This window comes from Prinia subflava, chromosome 16 (assembly GCF_021018805.1).
Source record: "Prinia subflava isolate CZ2003 ecotype Zambia chromosome 16, Cam_Psub_1.2, whole genome shotgun sequence".
In the NCBI taxonomy this organism is placed as follows: Eukaryota; Metazoa; Chordata; class Aves; order Passeriformes; family Cisticolidae; genus Prinia; species Prinia subflava.
The window spans coordinates 16807991-16831919 of NC_086262.1; the positions used below are offsets into that span (position 1 = coordinate 16807991).

At 55.8% G+C, this 23929-nt stretch overlaps 2 protein-coding genes across 3 annotated transcripts in view; both read left to right on the forward strand.

The window, feature by feature from the left end:
- The first annotated feature begins 3477 nt into the window (after positions 1-3477).
- Positions 3478-7613, forward strand: LOC134559016 (sulfate transporter-like). The gene is made up of 3 exons (XM_063413461.1): positions 3478-3632; positions 4434-5207; positions 5921-7613. Exons 2-3 carry the CDS (start codon positions 4440-4442, stop codon positions 7490-7492), a joined length of 2340 nt encoding a protein of 779 aa, XP_063269531.1. The 5' UTR covers positions 3478-3632; positions 4434-4439; the 3' UTR covers positions 7493-7613.
- A 5940-nt stretch (positions 7614-13553) lies between these two features.
- The window catches only part of HTR4 (5-hydroxytryptamine receptor 4), a 59179-nt gene continuing 48803 nt past the window's right edge, over positions 13554-23929 (forward strand). For both annotated transcript variants that reach the window (XM_063413722.1, XM_063413723.1), the window contains exon 1: positions 13554-13818. The gene's annotated coding sequence lies outside the window, so the exon portion shown is untranslated. The remainder of the gene's footprint in view (positions 13819-23929) is intronic.

Below are 23929 nucleotides of genomic sequence, written 5' to 3' on the forward strand. Positions count from 1 at the left end.
TTTGGTTTGGATTTTGGGAAAGGTTCTTCCCCCAGAGGGTGCTGGCACTGCCAGGGATGCCCAGGCTGGGATTTTGGGGCTGTGCAGGGCAGGAGCTGGACTTTGATGGTCCTTGTGGGTCCCTATCTTTTGATTCTGTGATTCCATCCCAGGCTCAGGTCATGGCCAGTAAGAGCCAGAAAAACCTGCGAGCAGCTGTGAGGGCAGTTCTGGGCAGTTCCTGTGACATTTTATCTGCAAATGTGTCCTTGAGTGATGGAAAAGACTTTCCTGGCCCAGCATGGCTCAGCTTTTACCTGAGGATGCCTTTTACCTCAGGGGACCTCTGTGCACAGGCTGCAATTTTTGTGTTGGTGCCAACAGAGCAGAAGGAGCACTCGGGTTATGGGGAATGCCCCCAGGAGCTTCCTCCTGAAAAGCAGGGAACAACCACTGCCTGCAGCAAAACGAGCCTGGTTCACAGCTGAGGTAAGCAGGTTCAGGCAGCAGCACATTTACCTGTGCTGCTCTAGGCTCTGCCTTACCTGGGATTAACTAATCCTTGCCTTCCACGCTCCTGTCCATGGTGGGACCCCCCAGACCCAGGAAAAGGTGTCCCAGGGCTCCAGCCCCTTCAGGGCCCTCCCATACAAACCTCGGAGCACTTTGTTACAGCTTTTGCAGCACTTCCTCATGAAGGAGCTCCATCACCCCTTTCCCCAAACCTGTTGAGTCCCACCACGCCCTGGGAGAGCATCCCAGTGTTTGAGAGGTGGAAAAAAGCTTCTGTTTAAAATCTGGTGGAAGATCCAATCTGGTCAGAGGGCAGGAGATTAGATCAGGTATTAGGAGAAATCATCTCATTCCAAACTCCTTCCATTATCCCAGGTTGCTCCAAGCCCTGTCCAGCCTGGCTTTGGACACTCCAGGGATGGGGCAGCTTTTCTGGGCACCCTGTGCCAGGTCCTCAGGTGCCATAGCCTGGCCTGGGTTCCAGTTCAGTATGAAATAGAAATGTGTCCCCATGCTTTTACTGCACTGGATCCCCTAGAACCCTTTTTCTCCCCTTTCTTGTGTCCAAATTCCCAGTTGCTTTTGTATACTCAAATAGTAAACATCTATTCCAATACATTCCATACTTTAAAATATTCCACGCTCTGTGCAGTTCTCAGTCTCCTTGTCCCCACTGGTTTCCCCATGAGTTTGGTTCTCTGTGCTGGAAATTCTGGGCACTGAGGAGAGGCCACTCACTCCTTGTCCCCCATCCCAGCAGAGGGGCTGTCAAACACCCTTGGTGACACCGTGGACATCTCTGGAATTCCTTTTTCTGGATGAGGTGAGGCAAGAGCAGAAAATACAAAAGTTTCACGTTGGCTGTGGGAAGTGCATCACCAGAAAGAAACCCAGCAGGGAGCTCCAGGTGACCTTGAGGCACCCAGGGCTGTGCTGCCTTCCCGTGCAAGGTCAGCACAGCTGGAACAGTTTGTTTCCAAAAGCATCTTCGAGGCTTGCTCTTTATTGCCACTATAAACTCACTCCATGCCCAGCTCCATCCTGGGCAAGGCTGGGCTGCACAGATGGTTTGGGACAATGCAAGTGGACACAGGGCCCTGCCTGCACTGGCACGGCCCCCTCTGGTCTCCAGAGCATGAAATCCAAGGTTTTTATTCCTGGCGTGGTGTGGGAGCAATTTCCCACCGGTGCATCCATCCCACAGCCACTGCAGGCGGGTCAGAGGCAGAACAGTGCAAAAAGCAGGGCAGGGAGGGCTTGGAGGCAGAAACATCAGAGGGGAGAAGAGCAGGGCTCTGTCAGGGCTTCCCGAGCTCTATCAGGGCAAAAAGGAAACCTTAATGAATAAAAGAGCTCCAGAATATAGAAATGAAGATGGAATTTGGAAGGGAAAGCTGCAGCAGGCAGGAGGCTGAAGGTAACCTAAATTTTGCCACACACTGAAAAAGTGTTTCACCCCATTCTTGTGGTGGACAGGGCAGGGATCCAGAGCTGGGTGTTCCTAAATAAGATCAAACCCAAAGATGGATTGTGCTCGGCTGTTTCATCCCAGGGAACAATCAGACTTCAAAGCCCAGCCTGGCCAGCCCATCAGTGCTGGCTCATCACTTCTTCAGTGGATTTCAAGGTGAAGGATTCATAGGGAAAATGGAAATTTGGGTCGTTTGCTAGGGAAGAAGGTGGAAAAAGAAAATGAGTGAGTAGAGACCACATCATCGAGGCCAAGGCACAAAATGAGCTGTAACTAGGAACAAAGTGTGTGAAAGGATGATCTTTTCAGGACGGGAGGAATGACGAGGCCAGGGGAAGACAGAGTCTGTTACTGAGAGAGGGGAAGGGGAAAGGGAACTCTCAATGATGCACCTGAAAGTACATGAGCTATGGAGGAATGGCAGAGAAAAAAGAATTTATATAAATAGATAAAAACATTGAGCAGCTGCCTCCCTGCCATGTGCTCTTGTTTTCTCCTGCTGCCAGAGAACACGGATGTTTCTTATTTATTTACTCCTAATTACTGAGCTCCAGAGAGATGAGATAAATATAGCTCAGGATGCTGCTTTTCCCCTTCTCTTCCCTCAGGGTGTCTCCCCAGCATCTTCATTCAAACCTTGTGGAAGTTCCACCTCTCCATCCCCACTGCAGCTCTCGGAGCTCTGTGGGCTCTCAGCCCCCTCTCCAAGCAAAGCCTGTGTGGAACCTAATTTAAAATTATGTATTTATCCAGCTGCACGGGGCACCTCACATCCAGCAAAATCTGGACTAGGTCAGTGGAAAAGAGGTGGAGAAGAAGGAGGCAGCAGCAGGGGAGTGGGAGTGTGTGCTGAGAGGGCTGGTGGAGGTTGCTGGCACAGCTCTCAAGGGCAGAGCAGTTCCAGCTGGTATTTCTGAGGCTGCTCTTTCCCTTCAGGGTGATGGACAGTCCTTTTTTCCTGGCTGCTGGTGCAATTGCTCACCTTTACCTACCAAAGAACACAACCCTGCTCTTTTCCCAGTTGTGTTTCTGCACAGCCTCTGAAAGGCTCTGCAGAATGTGAATTGTGCAGATTTGGCACATCCAAAGTTCTGCTGTGTCCCCGAAGTAACCCCTGTCACCAGAGCTTTGCTCTCTGCTTTACACAGCCTCTACCTGGAAAAACTACCAGGAAAGGAAAGTCCTTCTGGAACGAGCTTTGCTTCTTGGTTTTTGGCAGTAAAGCTTGTCCAGAATAGATGAAAACCTGAGCAGAGAAGCCCAGCAGGACCTGAGCTCGCTCAGTTCAGAGAGGGGCAGAGCAGGGAGGTTTCTTTCCATCGTTCCCCTTGTTTAGCAAACACTTCTCCAGATCCAAGCAATCCTCTTATCTGGCAGGAGCACTTCTCGGAGCCCCCTCAATCATTCTTCGTGTCCAGAACAAGTTGTCAGCCAAAATACCCTCTCAGAGTGGTGTTTGTTTTCCAAACACAGCTCTGGTTGGCGGCTGCACCGTTTCCAGCAGCTGGACAGAGATAAAAGAGACATGGCTTGGCTCAGGAGCTCAGATCCCAGGGAAGTGCACATGGGCCAGGTTTTCCTGTGCCCAAGGGTGCTGTGAGGTGCAGACAGGTCTGTCCTTGCAGGGGAAGCTCGAGGTGGTGAGGAAACACCCAATTTGCAGCCAGAGGTAAGATTTGGTGATGTGTGCAGGGCAGGGGAGCGGGATTTCTCCTCATCCCAGCTCAGCTCCAAACCACAGCCACTCTGGGTGTCCCATCAGGAGGGTTTTTCGCTCTGTCTGTTGTTCAGTTGTCACAAAAAGCATTTTTTGTTGCAGCTGCATTGTGACTGAAGAACTTGGAGTGGCTCTGGAAGGTGTCTCTGTTTTTTAACCAGCCTGAAAAAGCAGGATGGTTTCATTCTGCCATGGGAGCCCCTGGCTGAATCATGCCACTAATGCAATTAAAATTATGTAATGCTGAAGGAAAAATTAATTTGCAAATTACCTCCCTTACCCACATCTTCATTCCCAAAGCATCCCTTGGAATATCTTAACATTTCCAAAGTAAGTTTTTGCCTAAGTAGCAATGTCTTGATGGCAGTCAGAGTTCTTGAAGGAGTGTTAGTTTCAGAGAAATTCAGTGAAATTTCAGTGAAATTCAGTGAAGTTCCTGTTTCAAAACAAGAGGGGTTGGAAGGAGCACGGGGGGCTCTGCAGCTCTGCCCCTGATTTGGGGGTTGGGGTTAATCGGGTCCATAAGCGACAACAAATGAATCAACCTTGGGAAAATGCTTTTGTTTCATTTGTCTGGGGTTATTTCCCTTCCCTTTCCTTATCTATCTATCTATCTATCTATCTATCTGTCTGTCTGTCTGTCTGTCTGTCTGTCTATCCATCCATGCCACAAGCCCTGGAGCTAAGCAAAGCCCCTTGTGCTGCTGCCCGCTGTGCCAGTGGGGGCTAAACTGGTCAAAAATCTCCTTGCAGGGAGGGATGGATATTGGTGCTCCAGGTGCTCCAGCTGCTCCAGTTTCTCCAGGTGCTCCAGGTGCAGGTGGGATGCAGCTCCCAGGAGCTCCTCCCCAGGATCCCCCCGGGCCAGCCCAGCAGCCCCCTCACGCCTGCCTGCACCCCTGCCTCAGCTCCCCTGGGGCCTCGGAGGACACGTCCAGCCAGGAGCCAGCACCCAGCAAAGACACCCTGGGCTCGCTCAGGCCGCAGGAGGCTCCTGCCGCCTTTGTCAGCCTGGAGGAGCACGAGCCCCCGGGCTGCAGCAGCAGGGAGCTGGTCCTGGAGAGAGCCAGGGCTGCCTGCAGGTGCAGCCCCCGGGGCGCGGGCGCGTCCCTGCGCCGGCTGCTGCCCGTGCTGGAGTGGCTGCCCCAGTACAGCCCCAGGACGCAGCTGCTGGGGGACGTCATCTCGGGGCTCCTGGTGGGCATCGTGGCCATCCCCCAGTCCATCTCCTACTCCCTCCTGGCCAACCAGGACCCCATCTACGGCATCTACACCAACTTCTTCTGCAACATCATCTACGCGGCCACGGCCACGTCGCGCCACGCCAGCGTGGGCTCCTTCGGGGTGCTGTGCCTCATGGTGGGGCAGTCGGTGACACGCCACCTGCAGCTGGCGGGCTACGGGGACAGCAGCGCTGCCCTCGGGGACAACTCCAGCTCCCCCAGGAACGGGACGGAGGCCTGTGACAGGAGCTGCTACGCCATCACCGTGGCCCTTTCCCTGAGTTTTCTGGTCGGGCTTTACCAGGTACGAATGTTCACTCTTGTGCTGTTCCCCCCTAGCAGATCTCTAAGTGTTGGTTCAGACTTCAGAGTCATGAGAAACACTTCTGGACCCTGACGCCCTTGAATATTTGTGAATGCAGTGGTTTTGGAAGTGCAAACACAGCTGGATGGGGGTTGTTCTCCTCCAGGGGATGGGCAGGTCCTTGGATGTGTCTGAAACATCCTCAGGATCAGACACAGCAGGAGAAGAGAAGGATCTGTGAAGAACCTTCCCACCGCCTCATTCCTGCAGCTGGCCAGCTTAGAGCAGGCTTGGGGCTGACAAGAGCCACCCTCAAGGACCCTGCCACTCTCCCTGGCAGTGTCCCCAGTGCCTAGGAGCTGTCACTGAGCAATCCCAGGCTTTTCCACTGGGACAACTAAAATTCAGAGCATCACAACTGAGTGATACCCAGAGCTGCTCTGATGGGGCTGCTTGTGAGGAGGCAGCAGCAGGGACCCTGTAGCCTTTTTTGTGTGGCATCCCCAGCCACAGGGAAGTGCTAAAGGTAGGTGTCTCTAGATTTCCATACCCCAGATGAACCCCTGAAGACAAATCCCTTACATGGAATGCTCAGCTCATCCACAGACAGAGTAGCCAGAGCTCCTAAAGTGGCAGCAAAGTGACATAAATTGCCAGCCACCCCTTCCAGCCCTTCTCACCCATGCTGAAGCTGTGGCTGGTTTGCTTTCCAGATCCTGCTGGGGGTTTTACAGCTGGGCTTCGTGGCTGTCTACCTGTCAGAGCCTCTCCTGGGTGGCTTCGTGACCGGCTCCAGCCTCACCATCATCACCTCTCAGATGAAATATCTGCTGGGCCTGAAAATCCCTCGCCACGAAGGGGTGGGCTCCTTCCTCCTCACCTGGGTGGACCTTTTCAGGTACATCCGCAACACCAACATCTGCGACCTGCTGACCAGCCTGGTGGCCTTGGCCGTCATCGTGCCCGTCAAGGAGCTCAACGAGCGCTACAAGGAGAGGATGAAGGCCCCGTTCCCCATCGAGCTGCTGGTGGTCATCGTGGCCACCATCATCTCCCACTACTTTGACTTCCAGCAGCGCTACAAGGCCGCCGTGTGCGGGCACATCCCCACGGGCTTCAGGAAGCCCACGGTGCCAGCCTTCAGCCTGTTCCCCAGCCTGGCCCTGGACGCCCTGCCCATCGCTGTCATTGGCTTTGCCATGACCGTGTCGCTGGCGGAGATCTTTGGCAAGAAGCACGGCTACGCCGTCAGCGCCAACCAGGAGATGATCGCCATCGGCCTCTGCAACCTCATCCCTTCCTTCTTCTACTGCTTTGCCAGCTCTGCTGCCCTGACCAAGACTCTGCTGAAGGAGTCCACGGGGAGCCAGACGCAGGTGTCAGGGCTGGTCACCTCCCTGGTGCTGCTGCTGGTGCTGCTGTGGATCTCCCCGCTCTTCTACTCTCTCCAGACCTCCATCCTGGGGGTGGTCACCATTGTCAACCTGCGGGGCGGCCTCAGGAAGTTCCGTGACACGCCCAGGATGTGGCAGCTCAGCAAGCTGGACACGGTGGTGTGGTGGGCAACCATGCTGTGCTCCACGCTGGTCACCACGGAGATCGGGCTGCTGGTGGGCGTCTGCTTCGCCCTGCTCTGCATCATCTTCCGCACGCAGAGACCCCGCGCCACACTCCTGGGCAAGGTCAGCAACAGGGAGATCTACGAGGACCAGGCTGCCTACAAACAGCTCAGCAGCATCGCCAACGTCAAAATCTTCCGCTTCGAGTGCTCCCTCTACTACGCCAACAAGGATTACTTCAAGGCTGTGCTGTACCAGAAAACCGGGGTCAATCCCGTCCTGCTGGCTGCCAGGGCCAGCACGGAGCCAGGCAGCGGCAGGGGCTGTTGGGGTGCCGGGTTTGGCTGCCTCAGACAGGCTGGGAGGGGGGCAGAGAAGCCTGCAGCAGACGCCCGTCCCCCGTGCCCAGAGATGCACACCCTCATCCTGGACTGCGGGGCCATGCAGTTCATAGACACCGTGGGGCTCTCCGTGCTCAAGGAGACGCACCAGGACTACAAGGAGGTCGGCGTCCAGGTGCTCCTGGCCAACTGCAACCCTTCCATCCGCCAGCGGCTGCGGGAGGGAGGCTGGGCGGGCCAGGCAGGCAGCGCCGGGGGCCAGCTGGCCTTCCACTGCATCCACGATGCCGTGCAGTTCGCCGAGCGCTGGCACCGGGGGGACAGCCAGGACAGACAGGCTGCTCCCCCGGACCCCGAGGACGGCACCTTCCAGGTGTCTTTGTAGCGCTGTGTGCGAGGATGGGCTCGGGAGAGGTTCGGTGTTTGTGCCTCAGAGCGGCTGGGATGGGGCAGAGCGGTGGGGAGGGGGCTTGGAAAGGGCTGAGCACGGGAGGATGCTCGGGATGGGGCAGGGGTTTGGGGAGAGATTTTGGGGGGGCCGAGCTCGGGAGGATGCTCGGGATGGGGCAGGGGTTTGGAAAGGGCTGGGTTCGGGAGGATGCTCGGGATGGGGCAGGGGTTTGGGGAGAGATTTTGGGGGGGCCGAGCTCGGGAGGATGCTCGGGATGGGGCAGGGGTTTGGAAAGGGCTGGGTTCGGGAGGATGCTCGGGATGGGGCAGGGGTTTGGAAAGGGCTGGGTTCGGGAGGATGCTCGGGATGGGGCAGGGGTTTGGGGGGGATTTTGGGGGGCTGAGCTCGGGATCCGTCCCGAGGACGGGCGGGCGGCGGGGCTGCACCTGCCGCGCGTGGGCGCTGGGGGGCGCGGGTGAGCCACGAGCGGGGCCGGGAATTGCCGGGAATTTGGGAAGGGACCCCAAAACTCCTCCCATCCCATCCCTGCATGGACAGGGACCCAAAACCCATCCCATCCCACCCCTGCCATGGACAGGGACCCCAAAACTCCTCCCATCCCATCCCTGCATGGACAGGGACCCAAAACCCATCTCATCCCACCCCTGCCATGGACAGAGACCCCAAACTCACCCCATCACACCCCTGCCATGAACAGGGACCCCAAACTCACCCCATCCCACCGCTGCCATGGACAGAGACCCAAAACTCACCCCACCCCTTCCCTGCCATGGCAGGTACCGTGAGCATCATCCCAATCCCACCCCAAAAGAAATCCTGCTGGAGGGAACTGTGGCTTGGAAGCCCAGGGAAGGGGGACTGCTGTAAATAAAGTGTGTGGGAAAGGAATCCTGTGGCTGGGCTCAGGAAAATGCCTTTTTGTGCTGAAAAGGTGACTTTAAATGGATTTAAAAATTATTTTAAATGGTGTGTCCGGCTGCTTGGGAGGCTGTGCCAGGGGTCTGTAGTGACCAAAGATCCCATTGCAGGGAGGGATGGATATCTGTGCTCCAGGTGTGGGTGGGATGCAGTTCCCAAGAGCTCTTTCCAAGGATCCTCTCAGGCCATCCCAGCACTAGGAAACTCCCCAGGGAGTTACATCAGCCACAGAACAAGGAGGAACGGGGCACTCCAGGCGAGGCAGTAAAAAACTCCCCTTACCTGACCACCCTTCACCTTTTGAACAGCATTGCCATCATTTTCTTTACAAGACTGTTTATGGAGAAAATTAAACTGTTTTAGTTAGACTTTAGAGGCATTTACAGTCTCAGTGGGGTCATAAAGGCACAGCAGGAAATAAACCCAGTGCTGATAATTCCCTGGCACAGCCTGGTGCAATCCAGAGCAGGGATCCTGCAAGGGGACAGGGATCCTCATGTGGGCAGCTGGCAGAGCTGGGACGATGCCACAGAGACACCCAGCAGCTCCAGGGGTGAGAACCTCCCTCCCTGCCCTCTCCAGCACCTGGGATCTTGCTGCTGCCCAGCTCTCCCATCCCCTCCCAGCCCAGGAGTCAAACAACCCCAGAGCTCCTGTCCCCACCTCCTGCCCAGGCACTCAAGGAGAATTGCTATTTTTATATCATTTTCTGTGAAGAGGCCCAGGGCTGGAAATGTCACAGAGGAGGGACAAATGGCCCTGTCCAAGGTCAGTTTAGAGTCAGAGCTGTGGAAGGTCAGCCTGGCCTCCATCCCTTGGGTCTCCTGGAGGAGGCAGATGAGAGCAGGGAGGGGCAATTCCTGGTGGTGGAAGGGCTCCTGCTGAAGATCCCAGCCCTGTTTGCCAATGTTCCAGCTGGGGCTGGCCCCAGGAGCCGCCACTCTGTCCCAGAGCCAAAGGCTGCACCCCAGGGTCCCTCCTGGAGCTTCCCCAGGGGCTGAGGAAAGGCCAGGCAGCTGAAAGCAAATGTTATCCCCCCTGGAAAGCAGCTCACCTGCTCTCCTCCTCCCCCTGCCCCCTGCCTGGCTGTGGCTCCATAAATACTCCAGCAGTGTGATAAAAAGAGAGGATTTGCTGCTGAGGCTTTGTCAGCCGCAGTCGGAGCTGACTGTGCAGCTGTTAATTATGGCTCAGCAGCGGCTGGGCAGGTTTAAATCCCTTTGATGCTTTCAAATGTTCCCTCTGGGGAAGTTTGAGGAGTAAAGGTTGTGGCTGGTGCTGATTGCTCCCCTCTGGAAAGCGTTGCAGACACTGATTGCTGCACGGAGCGTTGTTCTCATTGTTCTCCTCATTCCCGGCTCCCATTCCTGGAAAAACACCCCTGTAATGGCAAGAAGTTGCTTCTGCAGCTCTCTAACTGCTCTGAAGCAATGAATGTGCTGCCAGAATTATCTACCCATGTGCAATGCACTTCCCCCAGCAGACAGAACCGGGCTGGAGAGAGAAAGAAGGGAGCTGCAGGTGATGGCACTGGATTTTCTGGGATAAAAGTCCAGGTTGGGGACAGTTCATGCATCCCTGGAGATGCCCTGGTGACAGAGGAGCCAGCAGAGGAGGCCTGGGAGAAGCTGTCTGCTCTTGCAGAGGGACAGAAAAGAGCAAGGACAGGATGAAATGATCTGAGGAGGAAAATTACTCCGGGTAAAATTGCTGCAGTGCCCAGGATCCTCACAGGCAGCAGTGGCTGAGGTCTCTGTGATCTCCCACCAAACACAGGAGCCAGCCCAAGGGCTGGGAAATCTTCCTGAAATTGCTGCTTTGCCGTTGAACTGGCTCTGCCCTTTGGCCCTTTTTTCTCCTGGATGGAGCCAATTTGTCCCACTTTGTGTCTGGTGCTTTTCTGCCTCTCGATCAGGGAGTGCATCATGGAGAGGAGGCAGATCGGGGAGTGTATAACCCACATAGCTATAGAAAAAAGCCACAGAAAAGCTGCTTTTTTAGTTTAAAGGCTGAAAAAGGAGTGCAACAAGAAGAAAATGTCTCTTCTGTTTTCTTTCTTTGGTGACTGGGGAGTGTTCCAGCAGGTACAATTGTGGTTTCTATATAAAGATTAAATGCATTGTAAAATACCTGCAGAGCCAGGCAGCAGCTGAGGCTCCCAGGCAGGCAGTGGATAACAGATCCCAAAGTTCACCAAAGCCAAGCAGAAATAAAAGTGCTGAGTGCTGACATCTCAAATCTGTTGCTATTTCAGACCATCCTTACCAAGGAATCTGTGTTTTTACATTACATCAATTTATTCTTTTTTTAAAGAAAAAAGGACATTTGATGGGATCTTTGAGCTCCCAGTGAGTACTGGCCTTCTTTTCCAAATATTCCCTGGAAATGGGGTGTCCCCTGCCCCCTGCTCTGCTCGGGGACCAGGGTCACACAGGGATGGGGCAGTTCTGCTTTATCCCCAAACTCTGGAGCCCCTGAGGCAGGGCAGGCGAGGCTTGTTGGTGACTCGAGTGTCACCTGCCACAGGCTGGCACTGTTGTGTCACAGGGCCCTGCTGTCCCATTATTATTATTATTATCAACCCAGCTGATGCTGTAAATCAGCTGCACACCAGAATTTTTCTCCTGCCTCTCCTCTGATGTCCCTCAGAAAACCCCAACCACTGGGAAATCCCAGGAATTCAGCTGCTGCATCCCGAATTTCCAGCTTAGCTCCAATGGCTGCTGGATGCCGGGATTAGCGGGGGAACCTCGGAGAGGGAGGGGGAGGCTCGCATTTCACACGGAGTGGAAGGCGAGTTCCTCCCGGGGGAGTGGGAGGCTGCGTGATCCTGCAGCGGGTGAAACCCTCTGGAGCTCAGCGTGATAAAATCCTTGTGATAAAATCCCTCCCACGAGCCGGGGGGAGCCCAGCCCGGAGGGAGCCCAGCCCGGAGGGAGGGAGCACAGCCCGGGCTGGGCTGCTCGGGGCTGGGGCTGGGTCCCCCTGTGCTCCCGGAGGGGCAGCAGGGATGGAGCAGGGACGGAGCCGCAGCTGCAGCAGCCGAGGCAGCGAAGGCAGCGAAGGCAGCGAAGGCAGCGAAGGCAGCGAAGGCAGCGGGCTCCTCTGCAGAGCGGCGGTGATTCAGTCCCGATGAATCACTCAGCCACTTCTCTTCCTCAACCAGATCTTGGGATTCATCATTGTCAGAGCAGGAAGAAAAGGAGGAGGGGAGGGAAAAAAACTCTAAACCCCCAGTGCTTTATCTCTCTCTCTAATTCTTTCCAATTTGCCTGCTTAAAAATTTAATTCCATTTTTTTTTAGGCTTCCCATTCAGGTGGAATAAACTTTTGCTGATCCTGGAGAGGAAGCTGCACGAAGAGGAGGTGGGATGGAGCATGACCACAGCACTGGGGTTCAGCATGGCTCGGAGATGGGGTTCAGAAAGGGATCGGGCTCTGCCTTCTCCAGGCACCAAATCCCTTCCCCTGAGCAGCTCTAACACTGCCCCAGAGCACTGCTGGCCCTCAACCCACTCAGGCATTGAAAGGAGAGCACAGAAACCATCTCAGCTCACTTCTCCCCCTCCTGCAGACTCAGGGTGGGTTTGGCCAAGGGCTCCCCACTCTGATTTTTTCCCTCTTGTGCCATTTTTTGCCTTTAGGAGCTGCTGTTGGAGGTCCTGGCTGGGAACACCTGGGGAGGCAGGTGAGGAGCTGCTCTGAGCACTCAGATCTTGCCAGGAAGAACTTCCATTGTTTGCTCCAGGAAGAGCCATCAAGCCACGTATATTCATTTATATGTAAATTCAGCATTAAAGCTAGAGGCTACACTAGTGAGTAGCTACCACTAGTGTCTACTATTAGTAAATACCAATAATGTCCAGAAAACTCCCATAGTACCACAGAGAGGAAAAGGAAGGCAAACCAAATTTGTTTCAGGAACTCTTGAACAGCTCCACCCAGCCCAGCTCCATTCACTTTGGTTTTGGTCCTTTGAGTCTGAGAAAACCCAGACTGTGACAAGGTGTTTCTTCAGGGATTGGATGTGTTTTACTTCTGTTAATGTTATTCTTTCTCCGTCTTTCAGTTTCTATAGTGATGGACAAACACATGCAGCACACACGAGGCCTGGCAGCCTGGGTGGTGTTTGCCTGCACTGCCTGAAAACGCCACCAATTTTTTGAGAAATCCACTGAAAAATCTTTGCCAAAACCCCCCCAGATCTTAAAAAAATGAATCCTATCAAACAAGTTGATGATGTGTTGAATATACATTTACTTTTTTGATGTATTTTGTCAGCAAGCAGCAGATATTGCAATTCTGTGGGTGCTCTGGTTTTTCCTGCATGCACACACAATCGGGGATGTCCCTTTTCCAGGGGCAGGGACCTCAGCTGTGATTAAAGGGCGTGGAAATGCCCCAAACCAAATCCCTGCTGTGAACTTGAGCGTGCTCTGGATCTCCCTGTGTATCCAGGGCAGTTCTGCTCTGAGAAATCCCAGCCCTGCAGTGACTGCACACAGCTATTGCAGCTTGAAACCCCAAACCCCAAACTGCAGCTCCAGAAATGGAAGGTGAAGGTGGCCACACCTGGAGATGGAGCTGCCGGGGTCCTGGCTTTGTGCTCAGCCTGATAATTCAGAGGGTGTTTTAAGAGTTCAGCTGATGAGCTGCTTGTGGTGTCCTGCTCTGCCAAGACTGAGCTTTGTTCGGGGTGTCAGGGCCAGATTTCAGCTGCCAGAGCTCCAATAATGTCAGAGGAGCTGGGCTGAGGCTGCGACTGAAGAAGCCTTTGCAGCGTGCTGGGAAACACCGCCAATTTCTCTGTTTGTTTTGAGAAATCCTCTGAAAGATCTTTGCCAAAACCCCTTAGATCTTTAAAAACACGGTCCCGATCGAGCAAGTTTCAGTAAGATGGGCTCGCTCCACTCCCCTTCTGCACGCAAGCAATCAAACCAAGCACCGATCCCTGGAGCTGCTCCGACAGCGAGGGAGAAGCATCAGCGAGAATTCCCCGGGATAAAGGGAGCGGTGCCGCACCCAGGGGCCCGCACGGCTCTCGGGGCACACGGGGCGAGCTCGGGCTCGGTCTCTCGGGGGGAACAGCCCCGGCTTTTCCCTGGCGGGGCGGGGACAGGGCCGGGCATCCCCCGCTCTCCGCGTGGGGCGGGCCGGGGGCGGGCGCTGCCCGCGGAGCCCGGGCGGGAGCGCAGCCCCGCATCCCGCACCTGGGCGGGCACCGCATCCCGCACCTGGGCGGGAGCCAGCCCCGCATCCCGCACCTGGGCGGGCACCGCATCCCGCACCTGGGCAGCGCCCACAGCCTGCCTGCCCCGCCAGGATGAGCGGCCGAGCCGGGGGAGCCGCGCCGGGCGCCGAGGGGCTCTGCCCCGGCCATGGTGAGCAGGAGGGAGCGGGCGGACGGGGGTCCGGTGGGGAGGGTGGCAAACCCGCCCCGGGGGGAGCTGCTCGCCGTCCTCGCCGCTTGGCAGCGGGGGTGATGCGGGTGAGGATGCGGGTGCGGTGCTCGGTGTCCCCCGTGTATGATGCCCGGTGTCCCCTGTGCGCTGTGCCCGATGTCCGCCGTGTGCTGTGCCAGGTGTCCCCCGTGTGTGGTTCCCGGTGTTCCCAGGGTGCGGTGCCCGGTGTCCCCTGTGTGCTGTGCCCGGTGTCCCCTGTGTGTGGTTCCCGGTGTCCCCCGTGTGCTGTGCCCGGTGTCCCCCGGGCAGAGCCCCGGAGCGCCGGGAGGGAGCGCAGGGAAGGCTGGCGCCTGTGTGGTCGCGCAGGTGAAGGTGACAGCGGGTAGCGACCGCCGGCTCCGCTGCCATGTGCGGCTCCTGCGCCCAGGGTGGGCAGCGCTGAGCCGCGGGAGCGCCGGGACCGGGGCTGGCACAGAGCGGGAGCCCCTGGCACAGGACAGGAGCCCCTGGCACAGGACAGGAACCCCTGGCACAGGCGATGGCACCGGGAGGGGAGGCTCGGCGGGCTCTGCACGGGCGGGAAACTTTGCCCGAGTGAGGATGGACGGATGGCTGTCCTTGGAGCAGTTCAAAGGACGGGCAGGTTGTGGCGCTTGGGGACACGGTTCGGTGGTGGCCTTGGCAGCGCTGGGGGAACGCTTGGGCTCGAGGATCCCGGAGGGGATTTCCAGCCTTAAGGACTCTGTGATTCCGCGGGGAAGGAAGGTGTTTTCCAGGGCTGGGGCGGTCTGTGCTGTGCCGGTTGTGTCCCAGGGTCCAGAGGGCAAAGGCTCCGCTCACAGCGGACCTCCCCGGGCTCTGTATCCATCCCGAGCTCTGTATCCATCCCGAGCTCTGTATCCATCCCGAGCCCGTGTCTCTGAGGCTAAAGCATTTCATCGCTCAGGATTCCTCCAGAGTGAGGGAGGTCACACGAGTCCTGCTCAAGCCTGGGTGCTTTGATTCAGGCGCTGGGAGCGGAGCTGGTTTGTGGATCCGACCCGAGGAGAGGCAGCTGAGCCTGGCAGTGAAGGAGCAGTGTCACCCCCCGAAGCCCCTGGGCCATCTCCCCCTGCTCCCAAACAAACCTCACCCTCGGAAACTTGATAGAAGGGTGAGTAATTAAACCATCACCAGCTGCAAGTTTGTGCTTCTTGAGGGCAGTGAGGAAGGAGCCAAGCCCTGGTTTGACAGCTTTAGGCCCCCGGAGTGTGCTTTGAAATGTGTGATGTCATTGTGACCTCATTTCTTCTTAAAACCCAAATACTTTCCTTTTAATGGGAATCTCGCCCAGTGTTTCTTGAAGGAGGGTGATTTTTCTCTGTCCCCTGCTACTGCAGCTGGCTGGTTTTGCTTGGCAAAGGCAGGGTGGAGCCTTTTAGGAGATTATTTGGATTTTGTCAGCGTAGCAGGGGGTGATGGATGGCCCGGCTGAGGGCGTCCTCCAGAGAAGGTGCCCAGGGAGGTGCAGCAGCTCTGCAGTGCCACTCCAGGGGGAAGAGCCACAGGTGTGCCCGGGAAGCAGGGACCCAGGAACGGGAGCATTCCCACCAGGAACGGGAGCATTCCCACCAGGAACAGGAGCATTCCCACCAGGAACAGGAGCATTCCCACCAGGAACAGGAGCATTCCCACCAGGAACAGGAGCATTCCCACCAGTAACAGGAGCATTCCCACCAGGAACAGGAGCATTCCCAGCAGGGACGGGAGCATTCCCACCAGGGACGGGAGCATTCCCACCAGGAACGGGAGCATTCCCACCAGGAACGGGAGCATTCCCACCAGGAACAGGAGCATTCCCACCAGGGATGGGAGCATTCCCAGCAGGGACGGGAGCATTCCCACCAGGAACGGGGGCTGCTGGGCTGGGCAAGGAGCAGCAGCACCTTCCCCTCCTCGGAGATCTTCCTGTGCCTGTCCCCTCTGCCAGCCTGGCCTTGGCTCTGGCAGCGCTGTCCAAACGCCGTTGGAAAACAAACATGAGTCAGGCTGGGTGACAACTCCCTCCACACCGAGGGGTGTTTGTCCTCTTTCCTCAAGCAGGCTCTGGCCCGGGACAGACAGAAATAGCTGAGTTTGCCCAGGGCTCTGTAAACACTGATTTAAAAGCAGGAGTGCTCTGTCTGAGCCTCTCGGCTCGATAAGGCCTTCTAGGAAGTCTCCAAATTGTACATTCAGCTCCTCTGAGCCAACTGTGCCCCAGCAAGTGCCAGCACTGCTTCTGCTTCTGCTTCTCCCCCTCCTCCTCTCCATCCTCCTCAGCCAGCTGGCCTGCCTCGAGTTTCCCACGTTTGCTCCCCTTTTCCAGGTGTTCCAGGAAGTTTGGGGCAGGACAAAGAGCAAGGGACAGGTGACTGCCAGAATGGGGCTGAGCCCTTTGGGGGAGGAATATCTGCAACTGGTGGAAGGGTTTGTTCACAGAGGCACAAAGGGAAATCATCTGAGCCATTTCACTGAGGAGCCCCTCTGGGCTGCCTGGGGATCCACAAGGACTCAGCTGGGCCAGGGGGGACAGCAGCAGGAATTTCCCCATGGAAAGGGAGCTCAGGCCTTGGCACTGCCCAGGGAGGTTTGGAGTGTCCCAGGAAGGGCTGGAGGTGGCACTGAGTGCTCTGGGCTGGGGACAGGGTGGGGATGGACACACTGGGACTCCATGGGCTGGGAGAGCTTTTCCACCCAAATGGGATTCTGTGACTGCAGGGGATGTTGATGTCAATCCTGAGAGCCCTGTGGCTAGAATCTGGGCTGACAGTGATTTGGGGAACCCCACAGGCTCTGGGGGTTAAAGAAAAATCTCTCATGGGAACACCTCTGATCAAAATCCACCCAGGGCTTCCCTGGCCACTTGCAGAACAGACACTGCTGAGTGTCAGGTTAGAGACTGTCCCCTGTTGTGACAGTGTCATTCCTGTGCCTCATTCCTTAGGTAGGCTCTCAAAAGGAAATTCTTTCCGAAGAGCCCAGCACACCCAATGAAGTGGTGCCAGTATTTCTTTGTGAGCCTGGTTGATTCCAAGGGAGCAGAGTGAGGAACCTCACTGTGGTGCAGTTCACGGGAAAGGGGGAAAATGTTTTGTGGCTTTTGCATTTAACTCCTTGCACTTCTTCTCCCTGGCATTCCCTGCTCTCCCTGGTGCATTATGGGTTTTTTGTGGGATTACCTTTATTATATTGTTATTTGTCAGGGAGCTGTTACCTTTTCCTCAGCTGGGGCAGGGGTGGGTTACCCTGCCTGTGTGGGGCCAGGAGGGGGGACAGGGATGATCCATGTGCTGGTTCCCTCAGCTAACACCAATCCAACCCCAGGATTTGCAAAGCAGCTGCCTTGAATCTGCTCTCGTTGTGTAATTCCATTAGGCTCATTTTGATTAGAGCCCATAATTTAATCCAGGCCCCCCTCAGCCCCCAGGAGTGGCTGCAGACGTGGGGCTACAGCAGGAGCAGCAGGGCAGGGGGGAGGGCAAATCACCCTGCAAGAACACAAATGGGGCTTCAGCCACTTGATGTGATTAGGGAGACAACTGGAGAAACCTCTGGAGGTGCAGTGGCCCCGAGGCTGGGGAGGGGTCGGTGCTGGGGAGGGGTCGGTGCTGGGGAGGGGACAGGGCTGGGGAGGAGGGAGCTGCCCTGGAGAGCCACCCCTGGGCTCAGGGTGCTGTCCCCAGCCTGGCGTGGGGAGATGGGGGTGAAAAGCCCCTTCCTGCCCCTCTTTGGGGGTTTTTGCCGTGTCCTGGTGCAGCCAGGAGGGTTTGGATATTCACAGGTGGGTTTACAGAGCTGGGTTGGTTTGGCTGATGCAGCAGGGGCTGTTGCACCGAGCTGAGCGGGGAGATCTCTCCCCTGTGGGCTCTGGGTGTGAATGTCCCCGAGCTGGGGCAGCAGTCAGAGCCTTCAGTGGATCTCATCCCCACCTCCCCACCCTGCCCTCACCCCTGCATCTCCAGAGGTTCTCACCCCCACATTCGGTTTGAAATCAGTGAGCTTTGCACAGACCCAGCTCGTCTGAAAATCAGCTCTGGGGTCCCACCCGGGCTCCCTCTGCCTCCTCCCCGCCCTGGGCCAGCCCAGCTGCCACCACCCCTGCCCCGGTGGCACAGGGGACACAGAGCAGCGGGGCCAGGGCTCTGTCCCAGCCCGGGCAGGACCCCTGGGCCATCTCGAGGGGCACTGTGTGCTTGGGCTTTGCCCTGTTTGGTTTGAGGGGGCACAGACCAGCCCTGCCCCTCTGCTGCCATGGGGATGCTGAGCACTGGGGCACAGCCAGCCCTGCAGGGCCAGCAGCTCCCCCCTCCATCCCCGATCCTTCCCAGGCTCTGTGTCCCCCCAGACAAACCCCAAACCCGTCCTCCTCCCTTTCCTTTGTGCCTGCAGTGCCTGACTCCTGAGCTGTGCCCGGTTCTGCCTCCACCTCTCAGCTTGGCAATCCTCAAAATGAGTAAAATCCACACTGTCCCTGCCAGCTGCTCCCCGAGCACCCGTGCAAAGCTCACAGTTCCCTCCCCAGATGCAGAAGGGTTAATTTGACATCCTGAATCCCCTGTTTGTGGTGTGCCAGGGCTGCTGTGAGGTCAGGAGGGACACAGTGAAACCTTTCCCAGTGAAGCCAATCCCTCTGGATCCAGCAAATGAGCTCTTCCTTGCTCACCATCCCAGAGGTTCTTCTGAGGTGTCCTGGCTATTTTGGGGCTCCTCAGCTCAACCAGGACGTGTTTGGCTGGGCCCTGGTAGTGAAATGATGGGCGAAGTGAGAACCAGGCTGGTTCCATTTGGACCAGAAAAGTTAGAGGAGGATTTTTGTGGAGATCTGGCTCTTTCTGGCTGTTTTAGCATCACTGAAGTCAAAGCTGCTACCATGCAAGGCCCTCTCAGAGCTCTGCCTGACAGAACCCAAGGCTGCAGCTGAGTTTAGATGAGCCAAAGCAGTGGAATGTGTTTCTTCTTCATGGGCCCTCCATGGGATTGTTACAAAAACATGTTTTCCCTGACAGGAAAAACTGCCAAGCAACATTTTTATCAGTCAGCAGAGAAGGGAAAAAAAGGAAATAAAACAGAAACCCAAACCCAGTCAACACTGTCCCCAGAAAAATAAGGGAAAGTTGCAGCAATGAATATAAATTAGGAATTAGAACATGTAGGTGTCTGATAAGGGAAGCTAAAGGAATCTGTGAAATAATAATGAGCAGGGAGGTTAAGGATGAAGGGAAAGCATCTTCCAAGAGCGTTAAGAACCAGCAGAATGTTGTGTTCAGGAACTGCTCTGCTGGGTTCAAATGGTAGAGTCAAAACAGGAGAAGACAAAGATTGAACCCTCCAGGAAACATCATCAGCTGGGCTATCACCAAACCCCCAGGTGAGAGAGCACTGGCCAGGCAGGCAGGGGGCAGAAATTGAAATTTGACAGTAAAAGAGGTGAGGAATTTCTGTGTGAGGGCAGAGAATTGTCAGCCCCACCAAGGTGCATCACACTCTGAGGGAGGCCAGCAGCCTCCCAGAAATGGCTTATGAAAATCAGCCAGGCAGCTGATTGGAGGGGTTTGGAAAAGAAAAAAGGTTTTAATTAAAGCAAAAATAACAAACTGTACAGAACAAAGGAGTAAAAGCTGTGCAGGGGGCAGGGAGGGCCCTTGCCCCTGCTCAGACACCCCCAAAAGCCCCCAGAGGCTCCGGGCTCTCTCTTAAGTACCCAACGAGCCGGGAGGGGTTTGTGCCTTGGTGCCCAAAGGAAAACAGCCCCAGGTCCTGAGGGACAGCTCAAGGACCAGCAGGGCCTTTGTGCTGGCACTGGGACAGTCATGGTGAGAAAAGCATCCAAATTTCTGGTCCTTCTTCCTTAAAAGTTCAGGGGTGAAGCTCCAACTCTTCCTTGATGTGGGGACACCTCTCCCCTGCTGCTGTGAGCCCAGGAGCCTCCCTGGCCAGCAGAAACTCCTGCAGTGACAAACGCTGGTGGCAGAGATGCCCCTGGTGCCCCGTTCTCCACAGGCTCCGCTTGGCTGGGCTGTTTTATTGATCACATCCCTCTATCACAGCTCAGGGAGGAAAACAAGCAGCCCTGCTGCACTTGTGTTTGCTTTTAATAACACACGGCCCTGGGATGATTAAAACACAGCCAGGGAACTGGGAACTGCAGGAGGAAGGGATTTCCTTGTGCCCGTTCAGCTCAGGGCTGCCCTGCTCCATGGAAGAGCCACGTAAATGCTACAAGGGAGGGGAGACCTGGGTGGTTCAGCCGTGGGGGACCTGTGGGGTGAGGTCAGGGCAATGTGAGCACCAATTCCTGTCAGATGTGAGTGCCAGGGGAGTTATCAGCCCAGAGAAGGACAGCCTGGAGCAGGGGAAGGGTTTCCAGCAGCCAGGAGCTCCTGCTGTGAGCACACCCCACTGTTTGGTGCTAGCAGCAATGCTGATGGTGGCAGCAGATTAATTCTGCTTTGGATTAATGCTTCCCTCATCTGTGTTTGTTTGCATCCCCAGAACTCCCTGCCCTCCCCTCCCTGCCAGCTGAGCTGAGGTCTTCTGGCTCTGCAGTGTTTCCCTGGCAATTCCTTTCTTTCCCACATCCCTCCTCTCGAGCAAACATCCGATCCCTCCTTACTCTGTGGGTGCCCAGACATTTATTGTTCCAGCTTTTGTTTATTTCAAAACAAACACACACACCAAAGAAAAAAATCAGCAAGGAGAGCCCAGATCAAGGATCCAAAAATAGGCAGCCCAGGAGAGACTGAAAGCTCCAATCTTGGCACACGGGAAAACATTTTTAGGTGACGAAGGCTTAACAAAACCCAGCTAAAAGTAACAGCAGCAGGAAAAGCTGGAGAGAAGTGGCTTTGGGATGGCCTCTGCAGCAGGATCCACTGCATGGAATCCACCCTGCAGCCCTGCAGAACTGCAGGAGGACTGCAGGAGAACTGCAGGAGGTCACTGTGGCTGCTGGTGACAGGTTTGCATCCCTCAGGGGCAGAGATGTCCCTGCCACGGCTGGGGTGGGACAGGATGGGCTTTAGGTCCCTTCCACCCCAATCCTTGCAGTGATTCCATGATCAGCTAGGAAGGAACTGTACGGAAAAGGTCATGGAAGTCACACACGGAAAACAGGGAATCACCAAACCCCCAATTAAACCTGGGACAGAGCAAAGCCAGCAGCAGTGCTCATCCAGAGGGGTGGGCAGGGAAGGAATCCTTCCTCCAGTGCTCATCCAGAGGGGTGGGATTTGAGGGGAGGGAGGAATCCCTCATCCCAGTGCTCATCCAGAGGGGTGGGATGTGAGGGCAGGGAGGGAATCCTTCCTCCCAGGGCTCATCCAGAGGGGTGGGGTGTGTATCCTTCCTCCCTTTTTGTGATTGCCCACCAGGAAAGGCACAGGGGGGATTTAGGAGCTCTCAGGAATGAGCAGAGCTGGGCAGGGGCTCTGTGCCAGGGACAGCACAGCTCAGGGGCTGCTGTGCAGGTGCAGGAGTGTCTGCAGTGAGAGGAATAAACACAGCCCTGTCGAGGGCAGGAGAAGGAGTCACAGCAATAAAAGGCAGCAAGGAAGATTTAGGAGAGAGCCTGGAAAAATCCCTGCATGTGCCTCCCCTGGGAGACTGCATAACCAGAATGTGGAATCTCTATCTCCAAATGTCATCCACAGCAGGTTAAAATACAGCTGGGTCTGCTCAAACAGCTCCTCAGGGTCTCCTCCAGGCCTTCTTCTCCATCTGATTCTTCTCCCCACGGCCTCAGAATCTGCTTTACAGCCTGAAAAGAAATACAGATCTGCAACAACTGCACGACAGATTTTCTTGGTAGTGAGTTGGTTTTTTAAGTGACAAATGGAAACTTCCTGTTGGAAAAATCTGATTGCATGAAGTGTGATGTGATTTTCTGAGAAAAAGCCAAGACCACAGAGAAAAGCTGGATCTGCTGACTTGATGCTGCTGTGAGGATTTATTGGCTCTGCAGAGTTGGTGCTGACAAAAGGTTTTGGTGCTGTTTTCCCTTCGGATGTTCTTCCTCCAGATCAAAAGCCTGGTTAAATACAATAAACCAAAGGTGCAGATAAGAGGGCAGGAGGCTGTGTCAGCTCAGGGTTTCCTGCTTCCCTGTTCAGAGGCTCCTCTTGCTGGTTGCCCTGGCTGGCTTTGTGTGTGTGACGTGAGCACAGCGTCCCCTTCCCTCCTCCCGATGGATCCAGGATGAACATCCAGGGATCTCCAGCAGCTTCCCCTCCCCGGGAACCCAGAGCTGCCTGTGAGGTGCAGGAAGGGCCAGGCTTGGCAGGATTCACCTGGAGGGAGTTTTTACAAGAGCCCGGAGTGCCAGGACACAGGGAATGGCTTCCACTGGCAGAGAGTGGCTTTAGGTGGGATATTGGGAGGAAATTCCTCCCTGGGAGCATGGGCAGGCCCTGGCACAGGTGCCCAGAGCAGCTGTGGCTGCCCCTGGCAGTGTCCCAGGCCAGTTTGGATGGGTTTGGAGCAGCCTGGGACAGTGGGAGGTGTCCCTGCTCATGGCTGGGGGTGGAACAGATGAGTTTTGGGGTCCTTCCAGCCCAAACCAGCCCACATTTCTGTGATTTGGGCTGCTCCTTTCCACACACGGCCCTTCCTCACCCTGTGCTCAGCTGGCTCCAGTCCCAGGGCAGTGGGAGCCACTGGGGGAACTGGGGCAGGGAAAACCTGGTGCCACCCCTTCCTCCAAAACAAATGCCACGATAAATTACTTTGCACTCTCTGTCGCCCTGAGAGATGGATTTATTTTTTGTGTTCACACTCATTCACTCAGTAGGGGTTTTTATGAGAGCACATCTCAGTTTCTATCATTGGCAGCACACGTGCAGAGTGAGGGTTTGGGCACTCACCAGTCACTCACTGCTCATTGTGATGTCTCCACGCTTCTCCCTCCTCCCTCACTCCCAAAGCAATTAACAGGAAATTCAGCTGCTGCCTGAATGGACACATTTCCAGCAATCTTCCTTAATTCTTTATTTACTGGAAAATGAGCGGGACAAAATCTGCAGCGTCAGTTCCTCCTCTGGGGCTGGATCTGCTCCCTGCTCTCCTCTCAGCCTCTCCCTGCCCTGCCCTTTCCCCAGCCCCGTCCCAATTTCTGACGAGCTGTGATGAAAAGCAGGGTGAGGGAGGATCTGACTGCCGCCCATGGATTCCTCGAGGGAGCAGTTCCCAGGGAATTGGGGTGAGCAGAGCTGAGCTGCTCTCAGTTCTCACCCTTGGGGCCGGTGTCCCTCCTGCCCTGGCAGTGGTTTGTGCTAAGCCAGCTCAAATTCACTTCTGCATCGCCCAGAGCAGGGCCACTGCTCCTCTCCTGCCTCCAAGGAGAAAATCCAGTGTCTGCTGCTCGGCAGGAGGAAGTTTCAGCAGTGGGGAGTGGTGAGGCAGCCAGGGGAACGGGAGATTGATGGGGAACGTGCAGGGAACCGGTGTCCAGGCTGTGCCTTCCCTCAAACAGAGCCTGGAGGAGCTCCAGGGGTAAAACTGCTGTGGGCACAGCCCAGACCTGGCCTGGCAGCGGGGATCCCGGGCTCCTCCTGGATGAGAGGTTCTCCCCTGAGATCTCCTGAGGGAGCAGCTTCCCCTGCCTCGAACGAAACAAAGGGAGAGCTCAGCGCTGCTGGAAAGATCCAGGGCAGCTCCGGGTAAAGGAAGGCTCAGGGGGCTCTCCCAGGATTTCAGCCTGACCTCCTTCCCCTCCTCCGGGGCAGCAGGAGCAGGAGGAGGAGGAAGAGGAGGAAGAGGAAGAGAAGGAAAAAGAAGAAGGAGAAGAAGAGAAGGAAGAGAAGGAGGAGGAAGAGAAGGAGAAGAAGAAAAAGGAGGAGGAAAAGGAGGAGGAGGAGGAAGAGGAGCAGGAGGAAGAGAAGAAGAAGTAGGAGGAGGGAAAGAAGGAAGAGGAGGAGGAAGAGGAGGAGGAGGAAGAGGAGGAGAAGAATGAAGGAAGAGCACGAGAAGAAGAAGGAGGAGGAAAAGGAGAAGGAGGAGGAAAAAGAGGAGCAGGGGGAAGAGGAGGAGGAGGAAGAGAAGGAAAAAGAAGAAGGAGGAAGAGGAGGAAAAGGAG

Excerpts from the sequence above, each read along its gene's own strand:
- LOC134559016 (XM_063413461.1), top strand. The coding sequence starts at position 4,440 with ATGGATATTGGTGCTCCAGGTGCTCCAGCTGCTCCAGTTTCTCCAGGT. Across the intron at positions 5,208-5,920 it reads TTCTGGTCGGGCTTTACCAG|ATCCTGCTGGGGGTTTTACA; the intron begins GTACGAATGTTC and ends TTTGCTTTCCAG.